General features: G+C 40.8%; 1 protein-coding gene across 8 annotated transcripts in view; it reads right to left on the reverse strand.

Moving 5' to 3' along the window:
* LOC123519054 (galactose-3-O-sulfotransferase 3-like) overlaps positions 1-15,248 on the reverse strand; it is a 32,291-nt gene extending 17,043 nt beyond the window's left edge. For 2 of the 8 annotated variants that reach the window (XM_045280216.1, XM_045280215.1), the window contains exons 1-8: positions 3,699-4,296; positions 3,358-3,445; positions 2,142-2,309; positions 1,257-1,355; positions 1,013-1,159; positions 704-841; positions 222-464; positions 33-142 (exon numbers count right to left, since the gene is read on the reverse strand). In XM_045280216.1, coding sequence (XP_045136151.1) covers positions 33-142; positions 222-464; positions 704-841; positions 1,013-1,159; positions 1,257-1,355; positions 2,142-2,309; positions 3,358-3,445; positions 3,699-3,844 — 1,139 coding nt within the window. In that variant the 5' untranslated portion in view covers positions 3,845-4,296. Of the gene's footprint in view, positions 1-32; positions 143-221; positions 465-703; positions 842-1,012; positions 1,160-1,256; positions 1,356-2,141; positions 2,310-3,357; positions 3,446-3,698; positions 4,300-8,366; positions 8,509-15,192 lie in introns of those variants that run through there. The other 6 variants (XM_045280214.1, XM_045280211.1, XM_045280213.1 and 3 more) reach the window with 5 other exon arrangements.
* Between the last annotated feature and the right edge of the window lie 4,364 nt (positions 15,249-19,612).

Below are 19,612 nucleotides of genomic sequence, written 5' to 3' on the forward strand. Positions count from 1 at the left end.
GAGAGAGAGAGAGGATATGATATAGTACTCACTTTTCAGCTATGGTCCTCTGTTGCTTCTTCCTCAGCACATTGATGTACGATTTCTCAGTGAGAGTGTACTTATCACAGCTTCCTCCTCCTCCACTTTCGAATCCGTCCACCTGCAAAGACACGCACTCCATGAAATAATTAATGGGCAAGTGCCAGATGGGAAGAATTTTCCCCGCCCTGCACACCCACCTTATTTGAGTACGGCTTCTGCCCCCCTCTGAGCTCTGAAGCATCTTTCCTGACGAAGTTACACGTACTGACAAGTTCCATCATCAGCTCCTGCAGTCTGGCCACTGCCGCTGCCATCCTGACTAGGCCAAAATCTTTCACCTGTTGGTTGAACCTCTCCAGGAAGTGGTTGTACAGCAGGTAGTCTGGGGCGAGCTTCTGATGGAGCACCTGCCTTGTCTCTTCACTGATGGAAGGCTTCAACTGTAAGGAGAAACAGGAGGAGAATCATTTGAAGCCAGTAATGACTGACAGGCTCTGTCTGGATGGAGGAGTCACTGGCTGTAATAATTAAGTCCTATTGATGCAGGAATGACAAAGGAGTCACCTGAAAGAAGCTCTCTCAGACCATGGCAAGGACACTATGTACTACTTGTAAATCAACCCCTCCACCCCAAACCTTCTGATCTCCCAAGAGCGTTTCAGTCAAGGACATACCTTACCTTGTCCCTTAACGAGTTAACCTTCAGCATTAACACGTCGCTCAACTCCCAGCACAGGTACTCGGCCAGCAACACCAGTGACTCATCTATTCTCTCCATCACCAGCACCAGCCCGAAATGTTCGTCAGCTTGCTTCACCTGATGGAATGTAGCCTATAGTACATGTATGCAAGTAGCGACTGTAATGCCTATATCTACCGACTTAACACAGCAGCCCTCCACCATCTTAGTCTTATTCACTTCTAATGCCTGCACTTGCTGCCTTGTTATCTATACACTTGAGCCTTTTTTACACACACACACACTTACCAGTTCATGGATGGCACTACGGTTGTTCATATCCTCTAGCGGCATCCCGAAGTCCCATGACATCTGGTTGTAGCCAAAGATGCCATTTAGTCTGCTAGAATTAGCCGGTACTCTCCTCACGTACTCGTGCAGAGATAAACCCGTTATCTGGAAAATCCAGTGGCGGAATTTATAAAGGAGGATGACATGAAGAATTAAAAGTTGACAAATAGTAATGGTGGTGGAAGTGTTCATAATACCATACCTCTTGAAATTTTGAGTAAGTGAAAAGCGACTGGAAGAGATCTGTGGGTTCCCTGACAATGGTGAAGAAGACGGTGTCTTCAGGCATAACTTTTTTCACCTGTACAAAAGAGGATAGATGCGTCAGTGCAGCGTCACACTCATATGACGCCACTCACTCAACAAAACCATATTGCTCGAAACTGTTACAAACACGTGATCTAAAAATAAAAATACACTATAAGTAAATAAATAAAGTAAAAAAAGTAATATATATATATATATATATATATATATATATATATATATATATATATATATATATATATATATATATATATATATATATATATATATATATATATATATATATATATATATATATATATATATATATATATATATATATATATATATATATATATATATATATATATATATATATATATATATATATATATATATATATATATATATATATATATATATATATATATATATATATATATATATATATATATATATATATATATATATATATATATATATATATATATATATATATATATATATATATATATATATATATATATATATATATATATATATATATATATATATATATATATATATATATATATATATATATATATATATATATATATATATATATATATATATATATATATATATATATATATATATATATATATATATATATATATATATATATATATATATATATATATATATATATATATATATATATATATATATATATATATATATATATATATATATATATATATATATATATAAAAAAGGAAAATAATACAACACTGAACGTCTACAGGTTAGACTTAAAGAACCTTGAAAACTTTTCCACGGTGCTCCATGCATCACTCACCTCCATGTGGTCCCACTTCGTGTGAATGGCGAAGATATTGGGCGCTATGTTGAGCGGAGAGGAACGCACCATAGCAGCCTTGAAAGAAAGTTTTCCGCCAAAGTGGTTTCCAATATTCGGCAATGCGAAGTGGAGATTGTGTTTGTCGCCATAGCGAAAAAGAATATTCTATGGAAAATAGAGAACAATTTATGTACAGTATGTAAATTCACCGACAGTAAATATTCTGCCCCTCCTGATTAGTAGTGACATTAATTTTGTCACGTACCTGATGAAATGGCTTTTGCATTGCTGTGAATGGTTCAATACCCCCCCCTCATTTTACTAAGCGTCAAGGCCTCCATCCACTTGACCTTTCCTAACTGGTCCATGCCTTGTGCTTTCCCGTGATCAGGATACCTCCTCTTCAGGGGATACCACACAGATAATTGACGAAAATCACTCCATTTTGACATTTTTCATTTTTGTGCTAAAATATTTCCTTTGCCATAGAACTACAACGTGGTAAGTGTGAAACACACATCTGAGCCATATAACCCATTCCCTGCCCCACAAAAGCTACCCCTCTCGCGCCCCATCCCAGCCGCTGCATCGCAATAGGCCATCTCTGCACACACACACACACACACACACACACTTGTGGCCTCGTTTTCCCGGTGTGTGGAGTGTGTTGATGTGGTCTCAGTCCTACCCGAAGATCGGTCTATGAGCTCTAAGCTGCTGGGTGACCAGCAGAAGACCGAGGTGAAGGAGGTGAATTACACACACACAATGTCTGCACAGCATACTCATACAGTCTCTGTGTGTGTGTGTGTGTGTGTGTGTGTGTGTGTGTGTGTGTGTGTGTGTGTGTGTGTGTGTGTGTGTGTGTGTGTGTGTGTGTGTGTGTGTGTGTGTGTGTGTGTGTGTGTGTGTGTGTGTGTATGGGTGTGTGTGTGTGTGTGTGTGTGTGTGTGTGTGTGTGTGTGTGTGTGTGTGTGTGTGTGTGTGTGTGTGTGTGTGTGTGTGTGTGTGTGTGTGTGTGTGTGTGTGTAGGGTGGCGTGTGTGTGTCAACGTGTGGTGTATTTGTGTGTGTGTGTATATATATATATATATATATATATATATATATATATATATATATATATATATATATATATATATATATATATATATATATATATATATATATATATATATATATATATGGTTTGATATATTCACCTGATGATTCACCTGAATGGCGGAGGACGCAGACTTGTGTGTTTTGAGAAAGGCGACGTTGTTCCTCGGCAAGCAGGTCTTGAGCTTCAGTCTGGACGGTCTATGGGGAGAGAGAGAGAGAGAGAGAGAGAGAGAGAGAGAGAGAGAGAGAGAGAGAGAGAGAGAGAGAGAGAGAGAGAGAGAGAGATTGATGTCTTTATTGTCCTTTAACTTTTTTAAAGCATATTTACATAAGATGGATATAACAGCATTAATCAGGCCAGATCTGTTAAGCCGAGGCTTTTTACAGAGAGAGAGAGAGAGAGAGAGAGAGAGAGAGAGAGAGAGAGAGAGAGAGAGAGAGAGAGACTCACCTTGTTGAAAAGTGTAGTATCTGATTCTTAAGCAGGGCGCTGCCGCACAGCAGCGTCGCCACTATTACCACGGACATCATCATCCTGACGTAAAGCCTGGGGTGATATGCCAGTAGCGACCATGAAAGCTGCGATTCCCGCGACATCCTACTTCCGCTGCTGACCGGAAGATACTATTGCTGGTGAGGCAGCACCGAACATCAAGATATGAGTGTAAATCACTTGCGAATACACATCGCTGCTATTCGAAAGTGTATGACTTGTAATAGTGAGGTAGTAACTAATATAGTCACTTATTGCCAGTTCATGCTGTGGATTCTCGCCAGCCGAGACAACAGGCATGGAGGATGTACTCGAATGCTCTCTCTCTTTCTCTCTGAGATCGAACACTGGCCAAGCATCACTAGGTTGTTGCACAAGCCTGATCGTCCATCACCCCACAAACGCCACATTATGATACCAGTCCCCAGTGCTCACTTTCACTTATTTTCGGTATTCCGTTTCCTTGGCGCGTACGTTACACTTCCCGTTCACGGCTGAGGGTTCCCGGCACAGCTCTTCTCGCTGTCACGCTGGAGCGCCTCTAGCCTTTGTACAACAGTGGTGGTTGTGGCACCTTACAACATGCAGTTGCCACTAAATAGTTTATTACAATCTGCTGGGATCACCAATGATACATACATACATTCATACATATATGTATATATATATATATATATATATATATATATATATATATATATATATATATATATATATATAATACACACACACACACACACACACACACACACACACACATGTAGAGCAGTGGTTCCCAACCTGTGGTACGCGTACCACTAGTGGTACGCGAGGGCCTTCCAGGTGGTACGCGAGCACTTTCGGGGTCATGAACGATTTTTAGTTATTTTTTACTTCACAAAAATGTTTACTGCCTATGGCCCTAACATAAAATAAAATAGTCAATAATGTGACAATGTGTGGGTGTGAATTGAACCCGAACCGAACAGGTCAGACTCAGAAAGAAAACGTATGCTGGCGACTCAGTGTTGCGCTGTCTGCCATAATTATGGAATTCTGCCATAATTTGACACGCGTTTGCCATCTGCCATACACTGTCTGCCATCTGCCAAACTGAGACAGCAAAGACGAAGCACAAAGAATGTTCACCTTTAAACTTCTGGGTAAGCATGGTCTCCTCGTACCCAACGTTAGCCCGTCACGCTGTTCCCCAGCTACTGATTTTCCCCTCGACGTGGGAGTGCGAACAGGGGTTCTCAGCCTTCATGACCATCAAGTCGAAGAGCCGGAACCGTCTTGCTGCTCCCGGGCATGATTTCCGATGTGCTGTGAGCAAAGTCATGCCCCGCATTGACCAGCTGGTGGAGAAGAAGCAGATGCAGCCCTCGCATTGAGTTGAATTTTTTTTTAGTTCATTTGTGTGTTCTACTTGTAAAATTATGGTAAATAAAGTAATATCTGATCGAATTGAGTTTCTCTGGAACCAGGTGGTACGCGGCGACTGTACAGGACCTCCAAGTGGTACTAGATCACTAAAAGGTTGGGAACCACTGATGTAGAGACACATTTTCCTTTGACATCTTCTGTTTTACTAAGTCTTTAGTTTTATCATACGCGTCATTATTATAAACATGCAATCAGTCGTAGTCTCAAGTGAAAGACGATAGGGTTCTAAATATTTGCAGTGTGGCGGCAGCCGCCATTTACAGGATACTCCTTGAAATACATATATCAGTTGGAGTCCTACTTGTATTAATTTTGTACTAACTCGTTTTAATTTTAGGCTCACTTTTTTCAATTTCGGTCACTTCACCCAACGGGCCAACGTCCCTCCGGGGAACTACTCTCAGCTGCCGTGGGCCACAGTGTATTTGACACCCTCCCCTAATATCCCAATGTGTTATGAATCGTAAACAGTATATAATAATGGCACTTCTCCCTGTAAAAATAGGAGAAAGTCACTTATCCCTCACGAAGAAACGTGAGAGAGAGAGAGAGAGAGAGGATGTAGGGGAATCCATAGACGGGGAGGGGAAGGGAGGGGAGGGGAGGAAGGGAGCGAAATATGGAGGGGGATGGAAGAGAGGGAGGGAAGGAGCAGGGGGAGGGACTATGTGGGTGGAGCTTGTTACTACGTCACAGATAGTAAGGGTGGAAGATGATGCCCAAAGAGCAACCTGCCACGTCATTATATATTGCTTACCGCCATGGTTTGTAACACTCCAGTTTTTTTTTTTTTCCATCACGGGGAGGAACTCTACAAAATACATGCACCAACCTGAATCTCTGAGGACTCAAAACTAAAACGTTAAAAGTTGCTTCTCAAAAGAACTCGATAGAAAATGTGCAGCGATTAAATATTTCGTGGTCACTGAGATTTTCACAGGTGTTATATCACCACTGTATTCACTGAGAGCTTCACATGCGTTATATAACTTCTCTACTCATTAAGAGATTCACAAGTGTTATGTTATGATAATGCAATTGCTGTGAAACTCTTCAATTATGCGTATACTATAGAAGAGTTTATCTTTCATATGTAGGATATATCACTCCTTCCATCATCTTACTCTCTCAATGTTTTAGCCTCTTTTCCTTCTTATTCCCTCTTTTTGGTTAATTTCTCCTTTGTCTCTCTTACCATCAATATTTCCCTTTCTCCCTCCCTTACATGTTTTTGACCCTGTCTTCTGACCATTTTCCACTTCTTTCTTTACAAGGATCTATGCAGTGAGATATGATAATGCAATTGCTGTGAAACTCTTCAATGATGCGTATACTATAGAAGAGTTTATCTTTCATATGTAGGATATATCACTCCTTCCATCATCTTACTCTCTCAATGTTTTAGCCTCTTTTCCTTCTTATTCCCTCTTTTTGGTTAATTTCTCCTTTGTCTCTCTTACCATCAATATTTCCCTTTCTCCCTCCCTTACATGTTTTTGACCCTGTCTTCTGACCATTTTCCACTTCTTTCTTTACAAGGATCTATGCAGTGAGATCCCCCCACCACTACCACGTCTGAGCCTCGCCACGTTCTTGGTTGGCTAGTGATAGTCACCACAACCTGCATGAATATCTTCAAAGGATACCTAATGATATTAGAATATGTAATAATACCCTTACAGCGGTACATGTACTGCCCTGTGAAAGTTGCTTAACATAATAGTTAATGACTCATGGGGCTGGTTCGATCATTAATTCTTATTTTTAACAGGGTGAAGAAGTTCTGGAATCACTGTAATAGACATATGGATAGAAGATAACCTAGCTAAAAGTGTAAGATGTATCTTAGGAGGATAACGAGTGAAGCGTTCTGTGGTCGTCTCTTAAAGAACCTGGAAAGATGCATGTAGATATGGTGCACATCAGCGTAGGTGTGAAGAGGGCAAGAAGTTCGGTTAAGATAATTAAAGAAAGAGAGTGGGTGACAGGACAGAACCCTGAGGAACAATACTCTTAAGGCGGGTTCACACGTGCCAATTTGCGACTGAAATTGCAAGTCGCTATAAGTATCGACTAAGCTCTTCTTGTCGGAACACGTCACACATAGCGACTAGGGCTGGGCGGGAGACGATTACTGGATTCGAATCTGTAGAATCCTGAGAGGCGATACGAATCCGATTACTGCGTCAGGATTCTAGAACAGCGTTGCCAGATCGTGATGTGCCGAATTCACCAGACATCCATCAAAATTTCACCAGATTTCACCAATTTTTTAATGGTAATGTAAAATATGTTTTTCATGAAAATTAATATGCATAACATTCTTAAGTCAAAATCTTTATTTCCATAATCTATGACTTTATAAATAATACTGTACTGTAATGTAATAATGTAAAGAAAGTACTTGTAAATTTTCCTTTAACACAACTGTAGCTAGGATAAATTAATAAATGCATCTACTTCCTCTTTTCTCGGTAGGCTATATCCAAGAGTTACCTACACATCATACATTTCAGACGTGAATCTTTTGAGCATATCACTAGTAATGTCAAATTTTGTGCAACAGATTCCCTGCATCATGAGATGCGATCGAATGCGCACAATACTATCAAGCACTTTGGTTGACATTTGATTTCTGTATTTTCCTGTTATGAGTTATTTTCTTGACACGAACGCGGATAGTACTGTAAAGATAAGTTTATGAAATAATGCAGCAGTAACTTCGTTACTAACTATTGTTTTCAAAGTATCGTATAGTTACGAGTATGTATACTAATTTTCGTGTGATTATATAATGTCACGGGGGCTGTGGAAGGAGAGAACAGTACCTAGAGGGGCGTGTTAGTAAAAGGGTTAAGAAACACTGGTCCAGTAACTAGATTGAGTAGGCCTATAGTCACCTATTTTGAGACTGCCAATGTCTCCAGTCACATATTATCATTTTATCTGTAGTCAGAAACCACGACTGGCTGCTGTGAATATTTTATCAGGTTGGGTATAAGCTTACAGTATTTGTGTAAATATGCAGCAGGTACATTTATAATTTTGCAACAATTATGTACCATCCTTTATCATACCAGCATCACCAAGCCATTCACCAAACACTGCAAGTTTTTAAGAACAGTTCATGAAGAATTTCTTTGTAAATATGACAACGAAACACACATGCTGAACGTCCTCCTTATAGCACTATACACATACCCATTTCTCCACAAAATGTCTTCCCAGACACATCAAGTGAATAATTAATGATGATTTCTACTGATATTCTTATATCCGTTTATCTTGAAAGGCGTTTTCTTCGGCTGTGGAGGCTCCCGACTGTGGACACGTAGAGTTTACAACGTCACCCAGCTGGGCACTCACCCGTTTGAATTTGTGTTGATGTTAACACAATACCGGTAGTTGCAAAGTGGCGCCATCCATTGAATTATTCTTGACGTGAACGATATCTATACTTCAGCAGTAATCACTGATCAACTACTTTTCACCAGATTTCACCAGATTTTGTCTGGTTCCAAACTCTTGATATTTATTCACCAGGAAGCTTGAAATTTCACCAGATTTTCTGAATCTGGTGAAAATTTCACCATCTGGCAACACTGTTCTAGAATCCGGTATGGAATTCATTCCTCTGACGAGGTGAGGTCTCTTATTCCTGAGTAAAAATAGTTATGGAGAACAACGTAAAAGCAAACTAATTTGTACAATATAGTCTGTATGATATTATTAATCATGCTTTTGGAGTATATAAACAATGAGGTCTGTGGGGCTAGCTATTGTGTATGCTAGCGACATGTGGAAGGTTATAGTGTTGCCAAAGTCACCATCACTTTTGTTGGATCTGATTCGCGAATTTCATGTGACGTCATATGATGGCAAATATATATATATATATATATATATATATATATATATATATATATATATATATATATATATATATATATATATATATATATATATATAAGGAATACGTAGTGATGCTACGTAGCCACCCTGTGTGATTGTAATTTATCCCTCCTTTCCTCATGCCCTGACAAAAGGACAATAGTTTTGAGATAGATATAGGATCCTTGTGTGATTGAAGCGTGCATGAGAATGTGTGAGGATATTTAATGTTAACATATCAAAAAAAAAAAAGTTAAATCAAAATAACTACATAAATTAAAATGAATAAATAAATAAAACCAATGAAAAAATATATATGTAAAAAATAAAATAAAACACCTAATTTTAAAGAAATACAAGTAAAAAAAATAAAAATAAAGTGAAAAATATATAAATGGCCTAATACCCAAGACAGGGTGATGGCCAAAAAAAAAGAAAAAAGTAGCTCTAAGTCGAGGCTGAGGACTGATGAGGGGGGAACCCGTGATAGTCGCTCCCATGAGTATATGCATCCCTAATATTATTAATTATGTACAGTTACTAATAACACCGTTTTACAGCAACTTTTTACCTGCCTAATAATAGCCAAAATTTATTTCTGTGACTATCCAGCTTTTACGTAAGTCTCCCCAAAGCCGTGCATCTCGAGTTGAGTAGGCTACTGTACTTTCGTTTTAAGGGACTTTCTGTAAATAGGCTACCTTAAATTTAATAAAAACAGTGGTTCTGCATAATGGCAGCCAAGCGTGGCAGAAATGCGCCCATTTGGGATTATATGGAGCTGCAGTGTGTCTCACTCGACTATAACTGCACATGTATTTACATGACTGCATATTTGTAGTATGGAAATCTTCGTATAATAAAAAAAAAAAAAAAAAAGACACACACACACACATATACGGCCCGGTAGCTCAGTGGTTAGAGCGCTGGCTTCACAAGCCAGATGACCGGGTTCGATTCCCCGGCCGGGTGGAGATATTTGGGTGTGTCTCCTTTCACGTGTAGCCCCTGTTCACCTAGCAGTGAGTAGGCACGGGATGTAAATCGAGGAGTTGTGACCTTGTTGTCCCGGTGTGTGGTGTGTGCCTGGTCTCAGACCTATCCGAAGATCGGAAATAATGAGCTCTGAGCTCGTTCCGTAGGGTAACGTCTGGCTGTCTCGTCAGAGACTGCAGCAGATCAAAACAGTGAATTACACACACACACACACACACACACACACACACATATATATATATATATATATATATATATATATATATATATATATATATATATATATATATATATCCTTGGTAAGCATCATAGGAGACACGGTCTGCATCTCGGCAAATTCTAGCCAAAGGGCGAGAGTCGTGATGTTTGTGACAGGTGGAGGGGAATCCTGGATTCTCTCCGTGCTTGGATTCCCCTTGCAAACACCAACGAATCTCGCGCCTGGCAGACAATACCACTGGCTGAGGAAGAATCTCGGGCGTCCTGGGCTGTTAAGAGTACGAGTACATAGGATTCGTGGAGGATTCTAATCCTATGAATCCAACTGGGCAAGTAATCGGATTCGCGATTACCCGTTTTATAGAATCCTGTCCAGCCCTAATAGCGACTGGAAAGTATCGACTAGTTGACGCCCTGGCGGGAAGTGAATGTAAATGAACAGCTAGTCGTCAAGATTTCTTCCTCCAGTGACAAGCGGTGGTTGTTTTTTTTTTTTTGGCGTACCTGAAGTCAACAGGAAAAAAAAAAAAAAAAACCTGTGGATACGTCCCTGGCTAAGTAGAAGGAAGGAAAGGACTATGTCTACTACATACTAATCTTAAGAAGACTATGCACAATTACGATCAAATTAAATCCTGACAAGTCTTCAATCCTCACCTCCAACAACACCCTGCATTGAGGGAAACAGTTCTTGGGAGAGTGGCAGCTATTTCGTTGAACGACGATTTGCGCAAGCCTTTTTACTGTATAATTAATTTTTGGTGTCTCAGATGTGTTTCTTTTCCCTCACCAACTCCAACATCATCTTCTCTACACCACCATTTTAAAGCTTACTCCATGACGTCACAATGTAAATATAGTGGCAAATCGACTGAACAAGACCAACCTAATTGTTGGTCTTGTTTTATGGCTGTTTTTCCAGTCGCTAAGCACCGATATTCAGTCAAAACTTTACCAACTTGGCACGTGTGAAGCCGCCTTTAATACATAAATTTAGGAGAACAGAGATCGTCTACCACAGCTTGGAAAGGAAACGAGATAAAAAAAAAAAGTTGCAGAGAGGACAGAAACCGTAGGAGGGCAGCTTTGAAATCAAAGCTTTGCGCCAGACTTTATCAAAAGCTTTTCATATGTCTAACGCGGCAGCAAAAGTTTCACCGATGTCACACTAGCACTTTTTCCGTCTACTTTTTCCGTCGTTTTTCAGAAAATCGACAATATTTTGGCTACGGCCTGTCACACAAACGGTGTTTCGTCGTCACTTCCCGCCAGCACAGACAGACAATGTAAACAAACATGGAGACCGAGCTGCGGCAAAGATACGCTGCTCTGAACGTAATACTGTGTATTACGAAACTTAGACGAACTAAATAAGCCAAAAAGCGTGCATGGATGCGTTCATGGTTAGTGGTAGAACCAGTGCACGTAGAAGCAGATTGAGGAGACGCGGCAAGTCTTGTGGTCTTGGTCTTGGTATGTAAACAAAGGCGGAAAATTTGCAGACTGAAACGATCCCTATCGTCTGACAAATTCATGCGATAAGTTCATGCAGAACGTTGAAAACTAGAAGGAAATCGCATTAATCGACGGAAAAAGTGCTAGTGTGACACCGCCTCTTTCAGTAAGGAAAGCCAGAAGATCACCAGTGCAGCGGCCCTGACGGAAACCATATTGGCGGTCGGATAGTAAGGATGGCAGTTTTGGTCCGAGTAGTACTCGGTTTACTCGGTTTTTTTTTTTTATTTGAGTGAGTACTACTCGGTTTACTCGGTTTTCATAATTCAATTACATGTTCAATTTATGCGTTGAAAATGTAATACAGGCCTTCAAACTAAAGAGTAAAGATTTTTTTTCGGTATTTTGTTGGGGAAGAAGGCGGTGCATGCCGCACAACCACCCAGACATTAATGGAATAGTCCAATTCCTAAGAACAAGCCTAACAGTGCCAACAGTCCAACACACGGGCTTGGGTGAAGGAAAGAGAGACCTGTACGAGTACACGACGAGTAGGCTTACTCAGTCAGTTCACAGTTGGCAGTTAGTAGTGGTGGGCAAGTACCGCTAATTTCAGTACCGGTACGTACCGGTGCAAAAGAAACCGTTACCGATACTATCGGTACTGTACTGGTACACACACACACACACACACACACACACACACACACACACACACACACACATATATATATATATATATATATATATATATATATATATATATATATATATATATATATATATATATATACACACACACACACACACACACACACACACACACGTGTGTGTGCGTGTGTGTATTGGAAATTGCCAATTCAAATATATAGCATTTATCATTTCTATCTACATAAAGCAAATCACACAGCTCTTTCATAGATATTTTTGTAAAAAAAAAATAAGAATATATAAATAAAATAATATATTGTGGTTCCCTTTTAAAACTAATGGGAAATACTTGAATTATAGCAAACTAACATGAAAAAAATAATTCGTAATGGTATGAATTGAGTGGTATGCAGCAGCAGCAACAGTAGTAGTAGAAGTAGAAATGCAATGGTAAAATGCCGGCCAACTGCAGTGTTACTGCACCGCCAGACGCCAGTCCGCCAGACCGCCACCCGTCCCGGCCACCGATCCGCCGAGTGGTGCCGACACATTATTCATTCTTAGCGGTACGAAGCAGCAGAGTCCCGGCACAGAGGCTAGACGGTACAAGTGTCAAGCGGTACCGGAAATGATGCCGGCACATTCAGTCGTACCAGTACAGAAGCGTCTCGCCGAGCTACCGCGGCTCGGCCGGCGGAATGAGGTAGCGTGCCAGTGGCACGCGCTGCTTACAATAAGAAGGGTCTACGGTGTCAGAGATTAATGGCCAGTTTTCCCCACATAAGTTTGTGAAGCTGTATAAAATCATTCAGTAATAGCCAGAATAAATATGAAAACACGTCATGTTACTGCAGGGGTTAACACGGCGGGGCGAGGCGAGGCGATAGAGGCACCTTGCTTTGCTCCGGGCTATGTGTTTCCTACATATAATAGCTTCCCCTTGCTCAATAAGCGCTAAGAATAGGACACATTTCGCTATACGCTATTACTTGCAGTTTGTGTTGACAGACTAGGATAATAAAGAGGACGCCAGAGATGAAACGTATACAGAACGGTGAAATAACGACACACACACACACACACACACACACAGTCTGAGTCCTATCCGAAGATCTGTCTATGTGCTCTGAGCTTGTTCCGTAATGGGGAAGGCTGGCTGGGTGACTACCGGGCGACCATAGTGAATCACACACACACACACACACACACACACACACACACACACACACACAATGAAAGAAAAGGACACACACACACACACCACTCCCCCCAACACCCTCCAGCTGGGAGCTGGGTGTCAGTGGTTCCAGCTGGTGGGCTCCCCCATAACGAAAGATAAAGGCAACACACACACACACACACACACTCAGTCAGTCGCTGGCTTCCGAAGAGGACACACACACTGAGATATCTCTCACACAGCTGTTCACCTAGCAGTGAGTAGGTACATGTAAATCGAGGAGTTGTGACCTTGTTGTCCCACACACACACACACACACACACACACACACACACACACACACCACACACACACACACACACACACACACACACACACACACACACACACACACCCTTTCCTCCAACACCCCAGCTGGGAGCTGGTGGGCTCCCTCATAACGAAACATAAGGCAACACACACACACACACACACACACACACACACACACACACACACACCCCACCCCACACCCTCGGGCCTGGAGCCAGGTATCGGCCTGGGTCAAGCCGGGGTGGGGTCAACCTCCTTGATGACGTCACATATATTCGTTACGCAAATCATTTTGAAAATGAGGATTCCCAAAAAGGCAGCTGGACACGAATGTTATAAAATTCTGACTCGTTATCAATCGAAACTAACTTCTAAAATACAAAAACATTGCCGAGAAAAGGAATAATAAAAATAGCTCAAAAATATACTAAATAAAGTATTAGAACTTCGACTTGCCTAAACACAATTTCAAAGCCCACCAATTTCATTCAACTGAATCGATAACGTTTTTCAAAAATTATGACTATCATTTCGATATATCAAAACCTGGCAACTCGCCCTATTAGAAAAATAATATTTAAAAATGACGTTGTTTACAATATTAACAGGACTACATATCATTCTTAAAGTCCACATCTTTAACTTCTCAGGAGCCTTGCACACTTTTCTCATGATAAACCATCTTTTGAAAACACAAACACTTCGCTACAACCTCAAATAAAAAATCACAGATAGCGGAGGTAAAAATTTTAGCGTATTTTGGCCCTCCCATTCAAGTCATAAACACCCTCTACATCACCGTACTTCACTCAACTCAAGCATGGTAGACACGTAAAACACTGCGAACTATCATTAGAAACCCTTAAAAGGCACTTGTGACTCGAAATAAATGAACTGAGACAAATATAAATAATAGTGGAAGTCGAGCATCTGGGACCGGCATTTTGGGCGGGAGCTGGTGATGACGTCACAGCCTGGGGCTCGTGACGTCATGGGTAGGCCCGCTTCTTCTCGCTGAGCCTCCATAGCACACAAATCAGGTAATTGCGGATATATCTCAACAACTGACATAAAAGATTAGGCCTATGGGTCCACTTTGTGACCTGTCTGGCCTGTAATGAGTGAGAGATGAGGCAGATGATGGCTGAGAGAGAGGCGGCGGGTCAGGGGATCGGTTTGTTTACGTTTTCAAGATTTGAATTATTTGGTTTTATAAGTATGTGCAGGTGTTAGTTCACTGATATGTTGTCCTGGAGGTTACCAACGTTAGGTTATGACATGGCACCACCGTGAAATGATGAGTTACACCAATATATTACTTACGTTAGCCAAAGACTGCTCGGCGGCGGCTGTCCGTGTCACTAGCAGGCACCCACACTCCACTGTCCACTTTGTGTCCTCAACCATGTTTAAATAGTTAACCTCTGATTACTGAGAGGCTACACACACAATATTCTCTTCGCTACTATAGATATCACTATTATCGGTATCTTCATCTCCACCACTCACTGTCTCTCACGGCCAGCGCCATGTCCTGCCAAGTGCAGAGCGGCTCACGGACTGGTGGGCAAGTTCCGGCACCTTCCTCACACAACTGAGAGGCCCCGCGTTCGATTCCTAAGCGGGATGAGATAATTTGGGCTTGTCTGTAATATTCTTACACTTAATCTTATGTGTAGTAGTAGTAGTAGTAGTAGTAGTAGTAGCAGTAGTAGTAGTAGTAATAGCAGTAGTAGTAGTAGTAGTAGTAATAGCAGTAGTAGTAATAGTAATAGCAGTAGTAGTAGTAGTAATAGTAGTAGTAGTAGTAGTAGTAATAGTAGTAGTAGTAGTATTAGTAGTACCAATACAGACGCGTCTCGCCGAGCTACCGAGACCGCGCCGACGCGCCAGGGCAGCCAGTCGGTACCAGTGTGGAGCGGTACCGAGAGTGAGAATGACTCACTCTTACCCATCACCGCTCGCCTTGAACCACCTCCACGCTGTATACAATTTGCTCAGTACCGTTTCGGCTATTTACCAGTACGGAAAATTTTACCGGTACAGTACCGTTAAGGCTGGTACCAGTATTACCGGTACTGGTACCGGAACTTGCACAGCAGTTAGCCAGTTTCGCAGTTTCCGTTGGCAGCGTTAGCATCATATCAGCCAGCCGTCTCCCTGACACACACACACACACACACAGGTTGTACTACGTCACAGCAGGCTGCGGCAAGGCGGGGGCAACTGCCTACACATCTTGTGATGCCTAATATATAAAGACGGGTAGAGACGTTACCCACAATAATAATAAAAAAAAAAAAAAAACGAGAGAGAGAGAGATGGAGGGTGGGGGTGACGGACATGATCTCTCTCTCTCTCTCTCTCTCTCTCTCTCTCTCTCTCTCTCTCTCTCTCTCTCATCAATGGGGAGATTGGAAGGAAAGTGAAGGAGCGAAAAGGAGGCAACTCTATTGGTCGAAGTGGAATAAAACAGGGTCAAGTAATGTGACATGACCTTTAGGAAAGGGAGATGGAGGGAAGGGGGGAGTGAAAGAGAGAGAGAGAGAGAGGAAGGAGAGAAAGGAATGAGAGGAAGTGGATGGAGGTAAGGAGTTATAGGAAGAAGAGAGGAGGAGTAAGGAGGTAGAGGCAGGAGGGTGGAGACCCGTGACGCTGAGCCCCGCTATGATAAGCTTCTGGCATTCTATATCCATTATACTATTATTTTCTCTATTTTAGTTATATCAAGAAAGAAATTATCTGCTAATGTCAACTATAAGTGCATGCACATAATTCACATTCTCATATTATAATAACATTGAAAGTCAAGTGAAACATGGTCTCATGATATACGGCCTACCTTGTACAGAAGAAGCTAAAAACCTCAGTCTAACTACACCAAGAGATTAGTTTTCTTACACGATTCTCTCCCTTACGTTAAGTTAGGTTAGTGAAAAGTAATCATTTCGTACTCGGTTTATTCGGTTTCACAGTGTAATCAATACCGAAATACTCGGTTTCCAGAAAGTACTCGGTTCGCCCATCACTATTGGATAGAAGATCGTAAAGTGACGTGTTTAAGAATCTTCCGATTCAGGATAGATTGAAAAAAAAACTTTAGACAAGCAAGAAATTACAGTTATAGGGCGGTAGTTTGAGGGATTAGAACGGTCACTCTTTTTAGGAACAGGCTGAATGTAGGCAAACTTCCAGCAAGAAGGAAAGGTAGAAGTCGATAGACGTAGCTGAAAGAGTTTGGCCAGGCAAGGTGCAAGCACGGAAGCACAGTTTTTGAGAACAATAGGAGAGATTTCATCAGGTCCGTAAGCCTTCTGAGGGTTTAGGCCAGTGAGGGCATGGAAAACATCATTACGAAGAACTTTGATTGAATGTATGAAATAGTCAGAGGGAGGAGAGGGAAAGACAAGCTCAGAATCATCCAAGGTGGAGTCGTTAGGAAAGGTTTGAGAGAAGAGTTCAGCTTTAGAAACAAATGAGATGGCAGTGGTGCCATCAGGATGAAATAAAGGAGGAAAAAATGAAGAAGTAAAGTTATTAGAGATAGTTTTGGTCAGATGCCAGAAGTCACGAGGGGAGTTGGAGTTTAAAAGATTTTGATATTTTCTATTTATGAAGGAGAGTTTGGCAAGTTGAAGAATAAACTTGGTATGATTCCTTTTGTGGGCAACCTCTCTATCATGTATAGCACGAGAATAGGCTGTGTTAACCCGAAAACTGCTGTACGCCTTCTGGGTGGCTTGGCGGCAAACTGCTGTACGCCTTCTGGAAGCGCTCTTTTTAAACAGGCACCATAAAGTTCCCGTGATTCGTATTTCTTTGAAATTATTTTTTTGTGTTCTAATAACCTTTCTTTTAGTAATTTATATCCTTCTAATAAGAATTTGGTTATTTATATCATATTTATAAAGGAAAACAATGAAACACTATGTTTTTATTTTATTTAGTCGACATTGCATTCCTTTCATAGATATTAGAGATTGAGTCTCATGTATGGTAAGAGGAAGCTATAATGTAGTAGTATAGAAGTTGTTTTTGTACAATAGAAAAGAGATAAAGCGAATAAGATTATGGAAACAAGACCATCTTCACTAGACGTTTGTAACACTGTCAGACGTGTCGGCCCGGCCCGCATCGCGCGTCATGAGACATGACTCATCGTCGCTCCTCTCTCTCTCTCTCTCTCTCTCTCTCTCTCTCTCTCTCTCTCTCTCACACACACACACACACACACACACACACACACACACACACAGATATATAGTATGATATGTATGTTATTGTGGCTTACACGGAACTAATATTTCGTTACTTTATTTATTGTGAACCAAGCAAAAGAGTAGTATTTTAGTTTCACTTATTTATTTTGAACAAAGTGTGAGAGAGAGAGAGAGAGAGAGAGAGAGAGAGAGAGAGAGAGAGAGAGAGAGAGAGAGAGAGAGAGAGAGAGAGAGAAAAAATTGTAAAACAATAGGGGCTAGAACAATAACCAGTGCATATGCATTTTACTTGACCAATTTATCCATTCCATATGTATGTTGTTTACTCAATATACTTTGATGCCATTTACTTCATTTGCGATTCAAAATATTAGTGTCAGAATAATGGAAAGAATATTACTTATACGGAAATTGCCATTATAGAAATAAAATACTTTTGTTTTATCATTTATTTCTCTTGAAGCAAGCAAGAGAGAGAGAGAGAGAGAGAGAGAGAGAGAGAGAGAGAGAGAGAGAGAGAACATTCGAGCGTTGAAAACACTGTCCGTCGACGAACAGTGGCAATAAGCGGTCTGTGTGTATCTTCCCTGCCTCCTCCCCCTACCTCCCCCCTCCCATCCCGCTCTCCACAATGCCTCCAGATCCTGCCAGAAATCCATTTTTGTGGCGAAAAATACTTAGAAATATGGTAGCTACAGTAAATTTTGAGTTACAGAATTGTGAAATGAAGTATCTGTGACACATCTTTATAAAGTATATATCTTTCAGTGAAAGTCAATCGTTCGCTGATTTAGCCGCACCAGGAGACACCCTCTGAATGTGAATGCCGCAGTTTACGGGTTAAACCAAGGTTTAGAAGATTTAGATTGAGAAAAAGAATGTGGAATGTACGCCTCCATGCCAGACACTGCGTTCAGCACACAGAAACATTAATCATTCCAAGGAATTGTGCACATATCCTTGGCGACTCAACTTTGGGCCGTACGGATAAAGACTTAAGAACCAATGTTTCGGAAGATAAAGGCGGGTTCACACGAGCCCATATGCAAGTCGGTAGTTTCCGACTGAATATCGGTCCCTATAGCAACTGGAGAAACCAGTCACAAAACAAGACCAACATATTGGTCTTGTTCAGTCGATTTGCGACTTTATTTACGTTGTGACATCACGGAGTACCACCGCTTTAGCATCGTCACTTAAGGAAGACAACTTAGTGGGTAGCTGTTTGTTTACACTCATTTCTCGCCAAGGCGCCAAACAGTCGATACTTTCCAGTCGCTATGTGTGACGTTTTCCGACTAGAATGGCTCAGTCAATACTTCTAGCGACTTGCAAATACAGTCGCAAATTGTAACGTGTGAACCCCTTTAAGAAAGAGAAAATAAAAATAAATGATAAAGAAGAAAAGAGAAAATCGGAAAACCGGAAGACCTGTAACAACTTAACAAGTACAGTAAAATGTGTGAGCGACAATAATTTGATCAGATAAATAAACAGTAAAATCTCGTCCCAGTTGTCAAGCT

The sequence above is a fragment of the Portunus trituberculatus genome, chromosome 44 (genome assembly GCF_017591435.1).
Source record: "Portunus trituberculatus isolate SZX2019 chromosome 44, ASM1759143v1, whole genome shotgun sequence".
Classification (NCBI taxonomy): domain Eukaryota; kingdom Metazoa; phylum Arthropoda; class Malacostraca; order Decapoda; family Portunidae; genus Portunus; species Portunus trituberculatus.